The sequence below is a fragment of the Hipposideros armiger genome, unplaced genomic scaffold (genome assembly GCF_001890085.2).
Source record: "Hipposideros armiger isolate ML-2016 unplaced genomic scaffold, ASM189008v1 scaffold_783, whole genome shotgun sequence".
Lineage (NCBI taxonomy): Eukaryota > Metazoa > Chordata > Mammalia > Chiroptera > Hipposideridae > Hipposideros > Hipposideros armiger.
The window spans coordinates 177,016-196,889 of record NW_017732133.1 but is presented as its reverse complement, the minus strand read 5'-3'; the positions used below and the strand labels follow the sequence as shown (position 1 = coordinate 196,889).

At 44.0% G+C, this 19,874-nt stretch overlaps 1 protein-coding gene across 2 annotated transcripts in view; it reads right to left on the bottom strand.

Annotated features, from left to right (window-relative positions):
• Positions 1–1,681: 1,681 nt before the first annotated feature.
• The window catches only part of FAM120A (family with sequence similarity 120 member A), a 112,663-nt gene continuing 94,470 nt past the window's right edge, over positions 1,682–19,874 (bottom strand). Inside the window, exons 13-18 of one of the 2 annotated variants that reach the window (XM_019628372.1) lie at positions 16,528–16,737; positions 14,653–14,836; positions 13,948–14,085; positions 11,572–11,713; positions 11,019–11,115; positions 1,682–3,698 (exon numbers count right to left, since the gene is read on the bottom strand). In XM_019628372.1, the coding sequence (XP_019483917.1) occupies positions 3,387–3,698; positions 11,019–11,115; positions 11,572–11,713; positions 13,948–14,085; positions 14,653–14,836; positions 16,528–16,737 (1,083 nt within the window). In that variant the 3' untranslated portion in view covers positions 1,682–3,386. The remainder of the gene's footprint in view (positions 3,699–11,018; positions 11,116–11,571; positions 11,714–13,947; positions 14,086–14,652; positions 14,837–16,527; positions 16,738–19,874) is intronic. The other variant, XM_019628373.1, reaches the window with a different exon arrangement.

Sequence of the window (19,874 nt, the reverse complement as noted above, 5' to 3'; positions counted from 1 at the left end):
GGCGGGGTCTTCTGCGGCTGGGTTCTGGGAAGCATGACGAGCGCTGACCGTGCGGGAAAAACCACGGCCACCGCCACCTTCCCTCCCCTCGGACCCTGTCGGCGCTCTGTGCGCGGAATTCAGCTCCAGGAGCCCGCGGTGAGGACGCGCCATCGCCTCCGCGGGCCAGGGCAGGGCAGCAGCGCGGGAAGCGCGGGACCGGGGGCATCCCGGAAGGTGCGCGCGCAACGTCAGCTCGAATGGAAGCGGGGCAGATTGGAGCCGCCCTGCCCCGCCTTGCGTACAGGCCCCGCCCCATCTACGCAAGGCCCCGGGCACAGACCCGCCACCCCCCCCAGCCCAACGCAAGGCCCTGCCCCACCCTACGCAAGCTCCGCCCCACCCACGCAAGCTCCGCCCCACTCCACGCAAGACCCGGTCCCTTGGGTATCGGCCGGAACCGCGCAGCCTCTGCGCCTGGCATGCCCCACTGACGGCGTAGCTGGCGGAGCAGGAGGCGGCCCTTCTTGCCCTTCGGATCCCGCCAGCGCTCCACCCCGCCCCGGGTTCCGTGCGGTAGGCTCCGAGCGCGCGCTCTGTCCCTGCAGCGGTGACGCCACGGCCACACTGACAATAGCGACCTAACAAGGGTTCCCGCAGGACCAGCTCAATGGGGCCAAGCCTAGGGGACTGGACAGCCGAAAGATACGGCTCCGCAGCTCTGAGTGTGGACCTGAGTCCAAACAGCACGGACTTGGAACTGTCTCTGTCGTTTAGCCGCGTCACCTTAGATACGGTAAAAAAAAAGCCTCTGGTGGTGACAGTAGTGTCGTCCTGATAGGATTGTTGTGAGGATTAAATGAGCTAAAACACCCAGAATACTGCTCCTAAATTAGCACTTCCTATTTTAGCACCATTATGGAGGTTGTTAGATCATGAGATTTACAATGGATGTTCAGAAAACAAGAACCAGTAAAAAAAAGTCTTCAGTGGCTCCCGTCGCTGTCTTGTGCTAAGCACTCAGAACTCACTGATGTAGAAACATATGGGTAAATGGGGGAGAAGACACGAATCTGCCATGCACAATAGCCCCAAATAATTTATGTAGATATTCAGGCATAACTCCCCACTCCTACAGCGTGGGCAGTGTAGAGTGACTCTTTCCCAAAGGGCAGATGGAAAGGGGTGGGAGCAGTTCTACAATGCTGAGTTATACCAACACTGTAACTCAGCCACAGGATCAAGGTCATTCAACCGTGATAAGTTGTGTTACAGTATGTACCCCAGTTAACTCATGAGAAAAACAGACCTATCCCAATTGAGATATTCAACAAAATGCCTTTTCAGCACTCCTCAAAACTGTCAAAGTTATCAAAAACAAGGAAAGTCTGAGAAACTGTCACAGCTAAGAGCCTGAGGAGATATGACAATTAAGTGGAACGTGGTGGATCCCAGAACAAAAAGGGACAGGTGAAAACTAAACAAAAATCTGAATAAATGGATTTGGTTAACAAAAAAAGTACTTTAATAAAGATCAAATTTATTTCTTCTTTGGGTTTAAAAAAAAAAGTATTTCCAAGCCTGCTCTATCAGAATGATTTTTTTTGTAACTATGAAACCCAGACAGCATCATTTTCATATTAACTATTTATGTATTTTCCTTTAGAGCTGGAAACTTGGAATTACTTGGCAAAGGACAAAATAGTTCTAAATCTTGTTTATTTGACCAAGCTCTTCAGTAGCCATTTCAATTTGAATTAAACCTCAGTAAAATTTATGTTTTTACAAGGAATTTAAAAGCCACGCCATACTTTATACTAAAAGAATAAAGATTTTTATTAAGCATTGTAAGTTGCATTCAATAGCCTTCAATACACCACACCACAACCCATCTACAATCAGTCAAACCCAACAGCAGTTCATTCTTGCACAATCCATGAGTTAGGGCAAAACTCCCTTCAACTTACAGTAAGATCCTACTCAGGTCTTGCGGGCAGGGATTGGGGAATTACATCTCGTTTCTGATCACTAATGTGTGATGAAGAGCATCAGGAGAATTATATGAAAACGAATAAGAAGTGATTCTGATTTCAAAGTACGTTGTTTGGAAACATTAACAAAAACATCAAAATGATATAAGTATACCTGCTTCTACTAAATTCTTGATGGGAAAGTTCTCAAGAACAAGCAATTTGTTTCCTGCTACAGAAGGGGGGTTGTTTTTTTTGTTTTTTTGTTTTTTAAAGATCAAAGGGATTTTTTTTTGTTTTTCACAGAATTTCATATTTTGCTAATATGAAGGCATAAAACAGCAACAAAGAACAATAATGCATACAGCAGTGAATACACCAGGGTAATGTTGATATTCGAAACAGCTAGATAATTTTGGGGGGGTTTTAGAATAAATGCAACAGAGGTCAATAATCACAAAATTTTAAGGTTAGAGCAAGATCAGTCAATGACTAAACAGAGTTAACATCTTTTATAGGACTATTACTGATTATTAGCATTTTTGTTTTGCAAATGGGCACATACTGGTAAGAATGGAAGAAAGGACAATAACATGCATAATATTAACTACACACTTTAAAAATTATGAACCATGCAGAAGTTTAGCTCAAGTAGTAGCACTAATGGTCTACATCCGATTCAAAACCACATAGTTCATTGATCACAGATGCATGGTATTAAGTCACGAAAAGTTTCAGAACACATTGTGTTGATTTTGAAAGGTCATTTGCATCTTCTATGATTTCAACTTTATCTCCATTTAACTTGCTTGTAAAGTATGTATGATGTACTGTATATTGAAAATCAGCAGAACGGCAATATTACTCTATAATTTTTTAGTTTTGATAGTTGCACTTTTTCTTTTAACACAAAAGAACCACATCAACAGTGATGAAATTTAAGTAAGAAAGAAAAACTGTGGTTGTGCCTTATTTCTTTCATAATCATAAAATCAAAGCCTTAAAGCTTTCTTGTGAACGGTAATGCAAAATCAAAGATAATGGCATACATATGGTGCCAAATGCTAAAAATGATATTTTAAGCTATATATACTTAAAGACTGCCAAAATTTGTTTTCTTTATAGTTCAAGAAACACAACTATAGGCTTTTGTCATAACCAGTTTAAACTTTGTGTACTTCATTTTAAGTGTGGGAGTCAAATGCTCTTCATTTTCTTTCTCTCTTTTTGTTTTATTGTAGCATTTTGACTACAACTGGTTAAAACTAAAAATGTGTTGTTTAAATCTCTGATATCAAAGAGGGATCCGAATTTCCAAAGTCCTCATTTTTCTCTTACGGAAAGGAAAAAATGTACATAACTGTAGGCTCTCTTTCTCTCCAGATATTCCTAAATCCTTACCCTTCCAGCATCCTTCACCCTCTATAAAAAATAAGTTTATTCTTCTTGCTTTAAGACAGCCGCCCCCAGAGCATCAGCTCCACGGCAAGCACTGTCTGTGCTTAGTGCATTTAAGTGAGGATTTGTATTGCACATCTTAGAGTCATTGTTCAAGGCACTTTCCGAGTGGCTGGGGGCCCTGGCGTCGCCTGCACTCCCGTTCATCTGGGAAGCTGGCTTCTCCTCAGCCACTGCTCCGTTTTCAGCCAGGGACCCGTCTGAAGACACGGCGGAGGACTTGGATTCCCCGGATCTTGACTTCAGTTCTTTGGCCACTTCTTCTGCTGAAGCAGCATAAGGAGGCTTGCCCTGTTTAAAATGAAGGACGACAAGTGATAAGGCAGATTTCGATAAACAGCAGGAGAGAGAGGGTGCCGAAGCCTGATGACACTTGCTGCAGATTCAAGAACAGAATACAGTGCATGGCTGTGTCCCTCTCTATTCTATACGTTCTATTATATACACTCTCTATACTGTAACACACTGTCTTTGCTTCTGATTGACCTTCACCTGGCAAAAGCTTCTCCTGTCTCGGGTTTCGTTCTGTGGCCCCGTTGTCCCTCAACTCCCCTGTAGTTAGTGTCCTGATGATGAGGGAGATCCTCACTTGAGGAGCCCTATTTGATCCTTTTGTATAGCAGCAAGTCATTTCAAGTAACAAATGCCCCTCAATAAGTCTACTCTGAAATGTTAGACCACACCACCCCTCTCCCGCATGGCCATGGACTAGTACATTTGCCTGTAGCAGGCAACAGGACACTGGTTTCTACTGGGACATGGAGAAATGAAGCAAATCAAAGTCATCGCTGAGCAACCTCATCAAGAAGCAGTCTGCACTGATAATCGCTACATGTGTTGCTGCATCTCTTCCGAAATGGTCTCCCCCTCTTCCTACCAGATTTAAAACAATTTTCTGGGGAAAAAAAAAATGAATGTTGAGCCTGAGTCAGCACATTTCCTAAAGACAAAGCCTCCCTGTAAGGCACCATGAAGACAGACTGAGATCTTTCGGTTGCTTGCAACTTAAGATCACCGGTTTCTCAGCCTGGTCCCATGACGTTTTGGACCTCGGAATTTTGTCCTTTGCACAATAGGGTGGTTAGCAGCGTCACTGGCCTCTGCCCAGGGAAGCCCGTAGCACTTGCAGCTCAAGCTAGGACAATCAACCAGGTCTCCAAATAAAGCCAATGTCCCCGAGGGGGTGACATGGCCAGGGATGAGAACCACTGTCAGAGACTGACTGGATGGTGAAGAAAACCTTAGTGGTCTTCACCTTCAAATCGCCATCTTTCACATGAGAAAACTGAGGCCCATAACAGGTAAGCTGCTTACAGATCTTCCAGCTTCACATCATATCCCCTTTCAACATGAGGACGATGCATCGAGTTAGTGCCTTCTAGTCTTTGTGACTGAGATTCGGGGTTATTTGCCTGGTTGAAAATAAAGGCCATCCACAGAGTGGGGCTGGAGGTATACATCAATCCCCCCTCCTCCACCCCCCACCCCCACCCAGCCTTAGGGATGCCCTCTCTTACACCAGTGGTGACCATGTTCTCCCTCTGGGCTTAACGTCCCACAATATCTTCTCATTTTAGTTTTTAATCCTAGAGCTCAGAAACACTAATATAAACTTTTCCAGAAGTCTATACTACTGTTATTTTCTTGGAAACTTGAGATAAATAATATAAAAATATAGGCGGGCCAAGAAGGGGAAAAAAAACAATACTGAAGATTTCAAGTACATGCTTTCAATTTTCAATGCCCTCACTCTCTCAGGAAAAAGTCCACTCGCTGGACTAAACAAACACCTCCAGCGGTATTGCCAGGGGTGACAAAGCAGCCTCTCACGGATGCCTGCTGCAGGAACTCAGGCAAGGAGCCTGTATATTAGGGAACCTGCTCAGTCACTCTGGGGGGACATGAGGGTGTGCATGGAGGATGCAAAAGGAATGCCAGGAGGAGAGCCAGCTTGTCTACCCCCACCACCAAATGACCACAAGCACAGGGCAGCACAGCCTCCTCTGCATACATCCTCTTAGAAATGGCCCCACCAGGACGGCAACAACAGAGACAGGAGAGACGGGTCAGAAACTCTCAGGAAGCAAGCTGCCCTTCATTATCTGTCCTCCTCGAGATTAAAGAACACTAATGTCACCTAAAAATGAGTGACACAAGGTAGTAAGGTGAAACGGCACGTGACACCATTACAGGAATATAAAGGATGAAACATCCCTACAGAGAATGAAATGTGTTAGAAAAGCATGTCCGTAAAAGACCAAGACTGATCCCTCTGATTTCAAAATGAGCTCTGACAGGGCAGAACGTGGGGGAGCAGCACAGATCAAACCAGGAAAAGCTAGGAAGTGAGGTGAAAAACTTAAGGAAGAATTCAAAATAAAAAGAGAAGACCATTCCAAAAATGAAGATTAAACTAAAAGAAACACACCAAATAAACAATAGCCGAAGGAAAATTTTAAAATCGGAAGAAAACAAAGAGCAGTGCAAATCAAAACTACATTTGATTCCCCTTTCTATAATACCTACTGGGACAGCTAAACTCAAAGACAAGTAACAAGTGTTGCCGAGAATGTCACAATCAGAACCTTCAGACACTGCTGCTGGGAATGGTGCTGCCACTCTGGAAAACAGTTTGGTGGCTCCTCAAACAGCTAAACCGAATCACCATACATGATCCAGGAATTCACTCCTACCTACATACCCAAGAGAACTAAAAACATGTCCACACAAAAACTTGTACATAATGACTGCAGTTAACAACACTTTGTGTATCTGAAGTTTGCTAAAAGAGTAGATCTTAAAAAGCTCTCATCATAAAGAGTTTTTTAACTATGTGAGGTGATGTTAACTAGACTTAATGTGGTAATCATTTTGCAATATACACAAACATTGAATCATTATGTTGTATACCTGAAACTAATGTAACATTATGTATATTGATTATATCTCAATAAAACATAGGGGAAAACCAAACTTGTACATATTTATGTTCACAGCATTATTCATAACAGCCCCCCCCCCTCAAGAAAAACCTAAATGTCCATCAACTGATGAACGAACAAAGTGTGGGCTATCCACACAATGAAGTATTCCTTGGCAATAGAAAGGGATAAAGTGCTGATATGTGACACACATGCATCTATTGACAGGTACAGACGGCAGGTCCACCAAGACAGAAAGCAGATCTGTGGTTGGCAGGGGTTAAGGGGCGGGTAGTGACTGCTCATGAGTAAGGGGTTTCTTCCCGATGTGATGAATGTTCTGGATTTAGTGGTAACTCCTGCATGACCTTAAGAATAGACTGAACTGTATACTTCAAACAGGTGAATTGTATAGTATGTGAGTTATATCTCAAAAAAAGAAAGGAAGAGGGCCGGCCGAGTGGCGCGTTGGTTAAGAGCTGGCTTGGGACGCCAGAGGGCCCCGGTTCGGATCCCACATATGAGGGCCAGTGACACTGCCCTCCACAGCTAAGATGCTGAACAACAGCTCAACCTGGAGCTGGGCTGCTGTGAGTCGCCGGCGACGGCGTAGGCTGCAGCCCCTGTGGCAGTGGGTTGCCATGGGCTACCGTGTGTGGCCAGCAGCCAGCGTGAGCAGCCGTCCAGAAGCTGGCGACTGATCTGCCTTGCCCGGGAAGAGCGCAATGATGGTGCCAACTTGGGCCAGTGAAGCAACGTCCTCCACAACTAGACTGAAGAACCAAAGGACAGCAACTTGTCTGTTCCCCTTCCCCTAATTCCCCAGCACTGTTCCCATCCCAATTCCCCAATAAAAATCTTAAAAAAAAAAAAAGGAAGCGATAAAAGGGAACAGAGGGTATGACGAACACTGCAGACAGACCCAGAAGGACTAGCACAAGGGCACTAGAGATTAAAACAAGAAAAAGAAGAGAAATGAAAAACTAGTAATTCAAAAAAAACTTTCTGACGAAAAACAAGATCTGAAATTGCTTTTGGAAAGAGCATATCCTGTACCGAGTGTGCTGGCCCTCAGCCACCAGCAGCAGGTGCATCATTAAACTTTGATGGCACAATAAAAACCATTGGGCATTTAGGCCAAAATGGCAAACGACTTCAAAGAGAAAGAATTAAATTTTTGTCGGTCTTTGACAGCAAAGCTTAGGACAGAAGAAAATGGTATTATGTATGTAAGATACCTGAGGAGCTGTGAATCAGTGCTTTCAGGTACAGACACGCCTCACTTTACTGCACTTAGAGATAGTGCCTTTTTTTTTTTTACAAACTGAAGACAGGACCCTCCACGAGCAAAAGGATTACGACTCGCTTTATTGTGGTGGTCTGGAACCAAACCCACAATATCTGACATATGCCTACATTAGGAAAACAACTGTTTACCAACTGAATATTCTTTCCATAGACCCCCCCTGAGGAATCTACTAAAGGAAGAGCCTCAGAAGGGCAAGGTAGATCTGCAGACATATTGGCGGGGCCTGGGACACGGCAATGCTTGGAACCAGGACAGATGAGGCTGAAGGAAGTGCCGTGGGTCACTGCTGGACGCTCAGACGATGCAGACAGTAACAGCACAGATACGCTTTTCAAATGCAAGAAAGAGGGGGAGTGCATATGCCAATGTTTTACCTGTCTTCAGTGATGGTGCTGGTGATGGCAGTAGTAGCTGTTCTAAGCCGCCCGTGTGTACAGTAAGGAATGAAGTACATGACGCATTATGGGACACTCTAAATCAATCATCCCCTGGGTTATTAGCAACCAAGAGTCTCAGGATGGAAGAAAGGACATACAGGGACAAACAGTAAAGTTTACATCAAATTTCTGAAGTCCTAAATTTGAATCAAGAGTCAATATAAACTTTTAAACTATTTCATTGGGAAAAAAAAAAATGCAGGGCCGGCCGAGTGGCGCGGTGGTTAGGAGCTGGCTTGGGACGCCAGAGGGCCCCGGTTCGGATCCCACATATGAGGGCCAGTGACACTGCCCTCTACAGCTAAGATGCTGAACAACAGCTCAACCTGGAGCTGGGCTGCCATGAGTCGCCGGCTACGGCGTAGGCTGCAGCCCCTGCTGCAGTGGGTTGCCATGGGCTACCGTGTGTGGCCAGCAGCCAGCAGCCGCCGCCCAGCAGCCGCCGTGAGCGGCCATCCAGAAGCCGGCCACTGATGTGCCTCGCCTGGGAAGAGCGCAATAATGGTGCCAACTTGGGCCAGTGAAGCAACGTCCTCCACAACTAGACTGAAGAACAAAACGACAGCTACTTGTCTGTTCCCCTTCCCCCAATTCCCCAGCACTGTTCCCATCCCCCAATTCCCCAATTAAAAAAATAAATAAAAATAAATAAAAAATGCAGCAGCATACACATACGTGTAATACATGTATATGCACAGCATGCACAATGTGCATGTGCACACCTTCTCCTCTAGCTCTGTCCACAGGAAAAGCCCAGGAGCGGTAACTTGGTGTGGAAGAAAGGACAGCCAGACGTAACAAAGAGGCCACATGAAAGCATCATAGTCTTCAGTTTGAATTGGAAACATCAGTGAATTCATGAAGATTCTATCTTAAAAATACATATATAATAAAAAGCATATGTGTGTGTGTGCATGTTCATGTATGAAGAAATGAGGCTGTGTCTGTGTACACAGAGACCAGGAACAGGGACTGACCCCATGGCAGTCAGAGCACATTGGCGCCGATACTGTGGTGCTGAAAAGCCATTTTCCACTAAAGCAAGCAAGACACTATGAGAAGCAGAGGCTGCAGGTCTGCTGGCTGGGTGACACCTTAGACAGGAAGCTACCGAGCACCCAAGGTCACAGCAAAGGGCTCAGTAGCCTAAGATGGTCAGCACCACATGACCTTGCCTTTCCTGTAAGGGCTGTAACCCTCCAGCACTAAACAGGCGGCAAGGGGAAGCATCTTTTTATAAAGATACTCCAATAAATGAAGAAACGGTCGGTTGAGAACATCTTCATTCTGCATGCAATCCCTAGTGATGAGTGGGTCTAGTCATCGAGGCACCAATGGGTCCAACACAGAAAAACAAAGAAGACATGAACGCATGCAGCTGCACTCCAGTCTTGCCGCAGGGACAAACCTGAGAATGAGGCAGCACCGGGAACCAGCCACCAGCGAGCAAGGAAGACTTGAACAGAGCCACACGGGGAAGAGCACTGGCAGTGTGCACTCCGCAGAATCCACAAGTCTGTTGGGAAATGCCTGGGTTGTCCTTCAACAGATAAAATGAAGGACAAGAAAGGGAGGGAGACTCATACAGAGCAAACTAACAGAAAATGAACAAAACTCTCCACCGTTGTCTAGCGACGCACACATGAACGATAAAATCACAGACAGGATGAGATGACTGAGAACAGCGTCGGTTCTGGGTCATGGTTATTTTGGATGGAGGGAGGAGGAGGGAGGCGCAGGGAGCCCGAGTGAGGAGCTCTGGATATGGCTGCTGATGCTGTTTATCCATCACACAGTGATGGCACACGGCTATCTGCCTTATAACGCATTAAGCTACACATTGTTTTGTGTGGTTTTTGGTATATGTTTTACATTAAAATAAAAATAAAAGTGTTTAAGTAACGTGGGGACACACATCCCCTACTACTAGCTCAGGAAATGCCCCCATGTCCACTAAGGATGCTGATAACACACCACAAGGGTCACCTTTATAGGACGGGCTCTGGGTTGGAGCCCCAACAAGGGTGGCAGTCTCCTCCCTCTCCTAAACCTGTTGAGGGGCTAACAGTGCCTTTGGCTCAAAATGGCATCTCTGTGAAGGCAGAGGAAGGTCAGGGTTGGGGGGTGGGGCAGACTGAGCAGAGTCCCTCCCCCTTGCTGGATGCTGTGCTGCAAAAAGGGGCTGCCTGCACCCCACTTTCAAGGGAGGAATTGCCTCTGTATTTGACTTGATGTATTTCATTAAAACATAAGTTACCAATATGCTAAAATTACCTAGTAAAGGCAGTTTTATTTTCTCTTATCCAATTAAGTTTCCAAATATGGATTATTATTGAGTCACAAGAGTGTACTCCTGCTAATGTTTACATGGATAGCACTGGAAAACACTGCACACGTTGATTAAATATCATAATTCAAGAAGTGAAGACAATATACTACAGTGTTAGCACTGACTGGTATTCTAAAAAGATCCTTCTCGAAGGGCAATTCATTCCTGACTTTCCAGAGCAGAAGAGCGCTCCAGCTCTTCCCTGGAGATGGGCGTGCGGCTTGTTTCCTCCGGGGCTGAACCTTCCAGGGAGGAGTTAGTCACGATGGTCCAGAAGGAGAAACAGACAAACTGTCCCAGCACTGCAAGTCACAATTTTATTTTTAAATCCTAAGTGCTACTTACCTAAATAATGCTTTATAATATAAACACCACTACTGGCCCTGGATTCCTCTCAGTCAATTCCTACGAGCAGCTGTGGACATGAGTACAAGTCTCACAGAAATGATGTGAGTTGAGGGACTTGCAGCTGGTAGGTACCACATGCCACCATTATATTAGATGCCCCACAGAAACACCCCAACAGCCGCCCTGTCTGACACCAGCACTGAAACACTAGCCCAGAAGACAAGGCACTCAGCAATGCACCAGCACCAGCAGTATGCGTGTTATTACCTGAATTGCACCCTGGCTTTTGTAACCTCTGCCATAGTACCTTCCACCTCTTCCAAATGTTCTGATCACCGGGGTGGAAATAACTCCTCTTGGACGCCTGAATAAATAAAAGGGGACAAAAGAAGAAAGACTTGAAATTTGTCGCAGACAGCATTTAAACATTGAAAATAATATCAAATGGGTTTAAAGGTATATAATCTAACGCTATAGGAAGCACTGAGTTTATTAATTAAATCATGGTCATATCACAGATTTATTCCAAGCAATCAATCTTATAGCTTTGGTCTATATTCAGAACATGCAATTTGAAAAACAATACACTTCAAAAATGCCATTTTAAACATTAAAAAATGGTTAACCGAGTAATGTGTGAATAATTAATAATGATTTAAATAATTACATAATGCTATATATAATGCAATCCTATGAAAGCACTAAAAGTGTTAAAGAAGAGTGTGTTTAATGATACAAAAGTGTTTCTAGTAAACTCATAACTGGAAAAAGCAAGTAAGATGCTGTTGTTTATTTATATGTTTCATTGTTCAGCACTTACCCTCTTGCTGGTCCTCCAACAGAAACAACCTGTAGGGGGAAAGGCCCACGGCCTCCACGGCCCCGTCTGCTCCCAGCCCAGTGGCCAACCACAGTGCCAGCTATTTCCAGCTTCCCTCCCTGAGAAGGTATAGGTTGGATTCCTACACGAAAAATAGACACACACAAAAAATCTTTACAATCCTAGAATTAAGAAGAATGGTAAAGAGAAACAGGTAAGCATTTTCTTTCCAATTGTGCTTTATATTTCATATGAAGGCCTTTCTCCTGCCTTGTGAAGACTTATTTTTTTCTTTTTTATCATGTGGAGTATCTATGTGCACATTGTTAGATTTTAAATTTTTTTTTTTTTTTTTTTTTGCTGAGCCATCCTGCCACTGGTTGGCAGCTCAGCGACAGCTCAGCTCGGGCCGGGAGTCGAACTGCTGTTGCTCAGAGCTCAAACTCTTGAGCAAGCTCTTAACCAACTGAGCCACTCGGCCAGCCCAGATTTTAACATTTTTAACTGTTGTTAAATATACACCTGAAAGTAAGACAAATGTGCTGGCTACTCAAAGAACTCATGACAACTGAAACAGGTCACAACTAAAGTATGCAAGATCGAAATGCATTCCCTCAAGTACTGTCCTTGGGGCATATGGTATGTCTTCTACAGTATTATCTTCTCCTTGGGTAATTACTACCAAGTTTACTACCTTAACCAAACATTACAGAAATTAATCAGTAAACCTAGCCTGTTATTTCTTTCTGTGTTGTTAAATTAGAATTCCCTTATGCTGGGAATTCTGAATACAAATTCATTGTATTCACTAACTTCTATTAATTACCAGTAGCCTGCATATTCTAAGGTTTTTCTGACTTAAGAAAATTCTTAAATAATTAACTGATGATAAAAAAACTTCTGATAAAAACAAAATGAAACAGAACCTCAAGCATCTTGTTTTCAAGACAATGGAATGGATTATCATAAACTCTCCATTGTCTAGGTGTTAGTCATGGTGCTCTAGCAGCCAGACAGTGCTGTCCAACAAAATCTGTGACAAGCCTTACATTTTCCAGAAGCCACATTACAAAAGTACAAAGAAACATAAGAAATATATTTTAATAATAGCTATCCTAATGCAATATTTCCAAAGTAATAGTTTTCAAACATGTAATAAATATAAAAAATTTTTAGTGAGGCATTTTGAATTCTTTCTTCCATATTGAGTCTTTAAAATCTAAGTGTATTTTGCGCTTGGGACACAGCTCAGGTTGGAAGAGTCACAGTTTAAATGCTCAAGAGCCATATGTGGCCAGATCTGAGTTCCAGACACATATGGGGGAAATTAGGAAGCAGCTTCCTCTTGTCATTTCACCCTAAGACATCCCCCCCACCCCTCAACCAGCGTTTTATCCCGGCTACAGGCTAGCATGAGTTTCCAGGCCAGGGCTGCAAGGAGCTGAAGCTGACTGTGAAGCAGAGAGTACGCGTCAGTGTGCGCTGCATGATGCAGGAAGAGGGAGAAAAGCATCCAGGGAGGCAGGAAAGGGGCATGCAAGTCCAGTGGGGAGGACAGAAACGCTCCTGCGGCCAGAGGGGCTGCATTTGTCTGTGAGAGTCTTACTGCTATACAGATTTCTCTCGCACGCCTCCATAAACACACAAGTAACTGAGCTGGAAAAACATTCCTGGTCAAGAACAAAAGCCTTGCTTATCCTTAAACTTACTTAAAAATGTATCTGAATAACCCTGTAATGTAGACTGGATGGCCAGGTTTAGATCCGTAGTTCCAAAATGGAGGATTTGTAACAAAGCCACAAGTCACAGGCTTCAAAATCACAAAACATTATTTCAAAACTAAACTAAGATTTTTCTCCCTTGCAAGCCTAATACAAATGAGAAGAGAAACAATGGGAATTTAAAACTAACTTATTTATATATCTAATATCAGATGTTTCTTTTAAAATGTTTCTATGAAACAAACTGTGATGTTTTTATGCCAGGAATTCTACTGTGACCTTAGAATCTTCTATACACGCATAATCCTCTTTACCAAGAGGGGGCTGCTGGGGAATACGGTAGGAAAGACACATCACTGGGTATTCCTGGGCAGCCTGTGCGACACAGGAGGTGAGGGTTAGTGAGCTGTGTGCACAGAGAAGCTGTGTATGGACATGTGATGGCTCTGCTGGAAGGCAGAGATGGGCCAGCAGAGCTGCTGCAGAGACCTCAGGGCAGACAGGGGTTGGGAGAGGAGCAGAAACAAATGCCAGGCGGGGGCCTCATGAAAAGGAGGTGGTGCTGGCGTCAGGACAGTAGAGGAGGAAGGGGAGCCAGAGGAGCGGGGAAGCTGCTGGCGGGCGGAAGCTCGAGGAGGAGGCATGGCATAATTACCACCCTGCGGCTTGCTAGTCCTGCTGCCGTCAGTGCCTGAGAAGGCTCCACAGTGTCCTGCTGCCGTCGCCACGCGGAAGGCACGGTAAGCGCCTGTTGCTACAGTTTCCCCATAGGGGCCTCCAAAGCCACAGACTCCTGTGGGACCCAGGTGGAGAGAGATGGAGAAGCCATGAGGAAATGGGTTCAGGGGAGAGCCCCCGGTGGGCTTTTGGGCAGACCCCCGTCTCCTTCAGTTTTTGTCCTTACATCATCAACTGCCAGGGAGGGGTCTCTCTGCCCATCTTGTCACCACTGGAACACTGAAACGTCACCTCACCCAATCTTGAAGAAGCCCCCTGAGCCGGGCACTATCGTGCGGCTCAGTCACTGGCCAGGAGGTGGCTTTACTGGAGGAGGGCTCCCTAACCTCATTAGAGAAAACCTTCAATCATAAGCGTAAACAGTTTTCAGTGATACTGACTCATTTTAAATCTCATCTCTGCAATAGTTTTTGTAGCTCCCTTTCTCAGAATCTCTTCTGGGATCAAGTTGGCTCCTTCTGAATATGAAGAGCTGTTGCTGCAAACTTCCTAACTAAGCCTGGCAGTTAATTACAAGGTCTCAAAACAGCAAGACGTGGCCGACTAAGAAGGCCTACAAGCTGTGTGTGCGGCTGTCTCCCCACACCAGCAAGGCCCTACCTACAGTGGTGGACACACTCACCTGCAAAGCCCCGCCCTCGGCCCTGAGCCGGGGGCACAGGCCCAAAGTGCCTTGGGTACACAGAGGCAGGGTAGAAAGGCAGCGCTGAGGGCGGTGGGAACGGGAGCGGAAGGCTCTGCCGGGAGAAGTTCAGCCCTTCCAGGATGCTCTGCCGCATCTTTTCTACCTTGGCAGCTTGCTCGGCCTGCAAGTCAAGCATCAGCATGTGAAAACGTGACTCACAAGGTTTGTTGAGTTGGAATGAACAGGAAAGAAATGACACGTTGAACGCTGTGCCATGTCTGCTCAGCAGTACTTGTTTGCAGAATGTAAACATGACCACAAAAGAAAAAAATGCCAAAAAAAATTAAGATGCCTCTTAATCTCAAAAAACAAATATGAATTCCTACTGTCTGAGCATATCTTCAGGTAAGAACCATTTACTTTACAACTTATTAACTGAAACTGAATTTAATTCTCGAAATCAATTTAGTATTAGGTCAGGTGTTCACTGCATTTTAAAGAGAGGGAATTGAGGCACAGAGTAATAGGTCCTTCCTAAGGTAAGCCTGGAGCGCTCTCTTTGGGGCGGGACCTGACCTGTCTGTGAGGCTGCTCGTGAGATGACTATTCAGCCATTTCATGTTAGGTACATCGTGGAAACAACATCGCCCGCTCAAATGTGGCTGATACAACTTGTGTGTGTCAAATTCCACTGAACTCAGGGTCAGCAGCGTTATAACGCGGTCTGAACAAAGCTCATCTAACATCTATAATATTCAATTTCAGTCTTTGTACAACCAGTCTTTAACCAGGAAATTTGAAAATCTGCTTACTCCATAAACCAGTCCTTAGAGACTGCATATTTTGTTGTCTAAGTTTTAAAAGTCTGAAGCCAAAGTGAGCCTCTTTCATGCATTGGGACAAAATAACCTGATAACCTACTTCACTTTATTTTTAAACCAGGATTTTAAAAAGGCACAGATGATCCTTATTATTTATGAGTTCCACATTGGTGAATTCACCTACTTGCTAAAATGTATTTGTAGCCTCAAAATCAATACTTGTGGCATTCTTGTGGTCATTTACAGACATGCACAGAGAGGGGGACAGTTTGAGTTGCCAGCTGAAGTTGAAGAAGGTGACGCTTTGCCTTCTTGGTTCCACTTGTATACTGTAAACAAGTGTCCTCTTTGCCATCTACTTAGTGCTACATTTTTCGTTTTTTGTGGGTGGCTGTGCTGTTTGACAAGGCCTCACGCACAGTGCTGAGTGCTGTCTGTGCTCTCTAAGTGCCAGGCTGTGATGTGCCTCATGGAGAAAATACGTGTTAGATGAGCTTTTGTTCAGGCTGACTAATAGTGCTGCTAGCCCTGAGTTCAATGTGAGCAAATTGGCAATATACCGGGGGTGCCAAAAAAGTGGATACACATTTAAAGCGATATTGTCTTAAAACGTGTCTTCATTTTTTTGGGTACCCTCTGTATATTCATTAAGATGTCTTTAAACAGAAACACAAATAAACGAGGTTATGTGTTGATCAGATGACAAAGATGTTGTGACTGGAGGATCACAGGAACCTAACCCTGTATTTCTCCTAAGACCAGAGGTTTTGTATCTGCTAATTCAGTGTTCGAGGCAAACTTATAGAATATAATTACTGTGAATAATGAGAACAGAGTGTACTGTGTATCCAGAGCTCAGCTCACATGGGCACTGAACTTATATTTACTCACACGCGGGGCTGGGCCCAATCTAAAAGAGAATCCTGTAGCATGGGGTCATTATAAATTCTGTATGAAAGATGGCCTAATAGCCAGTGAGTTTATTTTCCTCTGGTTAGAGGCAGCCAGCTCCTCCTCCCCACCCCTACCAGCCTATGTTCCTACAACTGACCTGACCATCACAGAGGTCGATGAGTGGGGTCTTTTCCCGGCTTGCTCTGAGGAGTTTGGACTGGAAGAGCTTCCCATCAAAATACATCCAAGGACAGCAGTGTTCCCAGGGCACGGGCTGGCCACACGCGTCGTTTGCAAACAGGGCCATGTCCACGCCACTCATGAAAAGAGCTGACAGCTGAATGCCTCGAGGGTCGAGGTTCTCAATCTTTAAATGGAAAAGAGTGATTTCTATGGAGTAAGAGTAATGCAGTATCCAGTTCTTGCAATGTCTGACTACAACTCTCCATGGTTAGCCAGGACACCCCTCAACCAGATACCCTAGGCAGACCAGTCAATCAACACTGTACAGTGACCTAGCCCTGGCCTGTCTCAACACAAAGACTTTTTATGTTATTAAACAAATTTAAATTTAAGAGACTGTTTTATAAACATACTGAAATATTTCAGTTTGGAACTTGTGAAGCCTTATACAAGTGTAAAGTAATCCTGTATTTAAGGTTGATACATGATAAAATAACAAATTATTAATAGTCTCCTTAGCAGTTAAGAAGCCCAAAATTCATTTATGAAATAAAATTTTACACTTCAGATTCTATACACTGATAATATATTAACAGAAAGATTATAAAAAGGAATATTCTAATAAGATTATACATTTTCAAGTAGTTATATTAAAAAATTACTTGGTATAATTTCCTTCTAAAACTTGTACTTCAGGTTTACATTATTTTATATGTTAATGTTTTAAGATAGCAACTTATTAATGAGACTGTCAAATGTTTTAGGAGAAATGGATAGCTTATAAATGAAAGAACACAACAACAAAAACATTGTATCTGAACCATGCAGACTATCAGAATCTAGAGACTGTCCCCCGTCCTGTGCTGGGAGCCCTCCTGTGTACACACAGCTTTCCCTCCTAGTATCTGATGCGCAGGGTGAGAAACACTGACAAATACAGTCAACTCTTGATTATCTGCCAGTGAAGGACCTAGTTTGTGGATTATCCGGGACTGAGTTTCAGCTGTCCTGGTTTCTGTCTTCCCACCTTATTTTCTAGGTGATGGTGTCTCAAGAATGCAGTCTTTATGAGGTATCAACCTAAGCAATGCCTACTTGTGGCAGGCAAACTGGCTTGTCATTAAAGAGAAAAAAGATCATTCCAGTGCCAAATGCTGATGAATTTATGAATATTTGGTGTTTTGTGCTGTCAGTCCCCATTATCAGCTAACACTGTGTTTTCCAACCTTTTTTTTTTGGTTCTGTTTTTAATTTTAAGTCAATGCAGTTCAGAAGTTCCTGAAACTGGAAAAGTCTGTCTATCCCTCCTGGCCCATTGAGTGGCTCCTGCTTCTCCAAATACAGTGTTGAAAGGGGGACCTAAACATGTTCAGCTGAGGACAGCTGTGGTTAGGGTGATGGAACTAGATGCATTTTTATATTTATGAGCAGACAGTGGAGAAAGAGAGGGTCAACATGGAAAAGAAATTCACCTGGTGCCTGTCTCTGTGCTGCAGATAGAAAGTAGAAACTGCCTTCTGCTCTGAGAGTCCTCAGGCAGAAAAAGAGGGGGTTTCTCCTTCCTGAAAGCTAACACTGTTGGAATGTGACACAGCAGCAATGCTTACCCAAGCTTGGGGGCTGCCATGCAGACAACCAGCCCCTACCACCCACAGCTCCTCTGTGGGGACTCAGCAACCCAGCCTCCAGCCACTCTCACCGCTGGCCATGGCCTCTGGGCCAGGTCAAGGCTGAGGGAGAGGCAGCAATGGTGCTGGTGCTGCTCTAAAGACACCTGCTCACTACCAAAGCTGTGACAGGTGCCAGCAGCAGCCTTCTTGAGGAAGCATGATGCTGCTGTCATTTCTTAGTCATTGGTGGTGTTGGTCATATCGACAACAAACCCGTATTTGACTAACATAGCTCAAACAACTCTGGGCAGATGGCTATCTGAGTGCTGAGGTTAACAAAGGACAGCCGGTGTGTGGGGCACAGAAGCACCCTAGTGAGAATGAGTAATCTCCTTTTGAGCTGACAGGAGGAAGAGAACAGCTTACATTATCCACACACATATTATTTATTTTAAATGGCCTCACCATTCGTTGAGGAACTGTGTTTTTATGGGTTTAAAAAATGATTTTCAAGTCACTTAGTTTTAGTAATGACTAATGACAACTCGATTTAACAGAGAAAAATTCGTAAAAGTTATCTAAATAATGAGAATGAAATCTCAGCTGCTGTGTAGATTTTGCCTCATTCGAAAAAATTTTAAAATTACTTTACATAGCGATTTATATTTCTGTGTCTAAATGTTAATTATACAAAGACTACTATCTAATGTTAATAGGGAACATAATAAATATGTATCAGACCCTGCTCTAAATATTGTTACATGTATTGTCTCACGTGCATCTCAATAATAGTAGGACACAGGTACTGCCCTTAGTGCTCCACTTTATAGATGGAGAAATGGAGTCACAGAGAGCTCAAGGTCACAAAACCGTCACTGGTAGCAGCAGATTCTGAACTCTTGACCAAAGAAATGGCTGAAATAGTCACACTCCAACCTCATTCTATCACAACAAGTAAAACACTCAACATTATTCAAAGTTCATTAACTAGAGGAATGCTGACAAAATTTTCTGACTTTATAGGAAATACAAATACGGAATTTAATCTCTGTTCAATTAGCCCAAGAACCAAATTCCAGTGAGGTGACTGTCTCACTTCTAATTATTGGGCAGCAGATTCTTCCTGTGACTTGTCCTATTTACCTACATGCATAAGAACTCCTACAGATACCACAGACATGCTGCAGCCCTTAACATGGTCTTTACAGGTCTTCATTTTCCATCTTTTATATTCTTCACACGGCATGTGAAACTGTTAGAAGAATGTAAGGCAATTACAAGGAGGTCAAGAGCAGGGAGAAAGAAAGTGGACAAATATTGAAACTGTACAAAGGTCCTGATCCTCATCCTTTACCCGCCCTCCTCCAAACACATTGTCTGTGCTTATCTACTCTGGTAATTACATTCACACTGGTAACCTAGGAGAAGCACCTAAAAGTATTCCAGAGAAAAGTGAGGGTGTCAGTCACTGTCCCAGGTCCTAAAGGAGCCATACAGAATACTCAATTGTTCATGGTCACAGCAGGTGGACAGGGCACAGACCAGAGGAAACTTAAAATTTTAACTACTGCTTTCAACATCTTTTCCCACCAAACCTCCCATCAGAAAAGCCAACCAGAGGCCAAACTGTCAGAATTGGGTCTTTTCTTTCTCCTCAAAGCACATAATAGACAGAAGTGGGAGAAGAAAAACAGGGTCTGGGCAATCCACA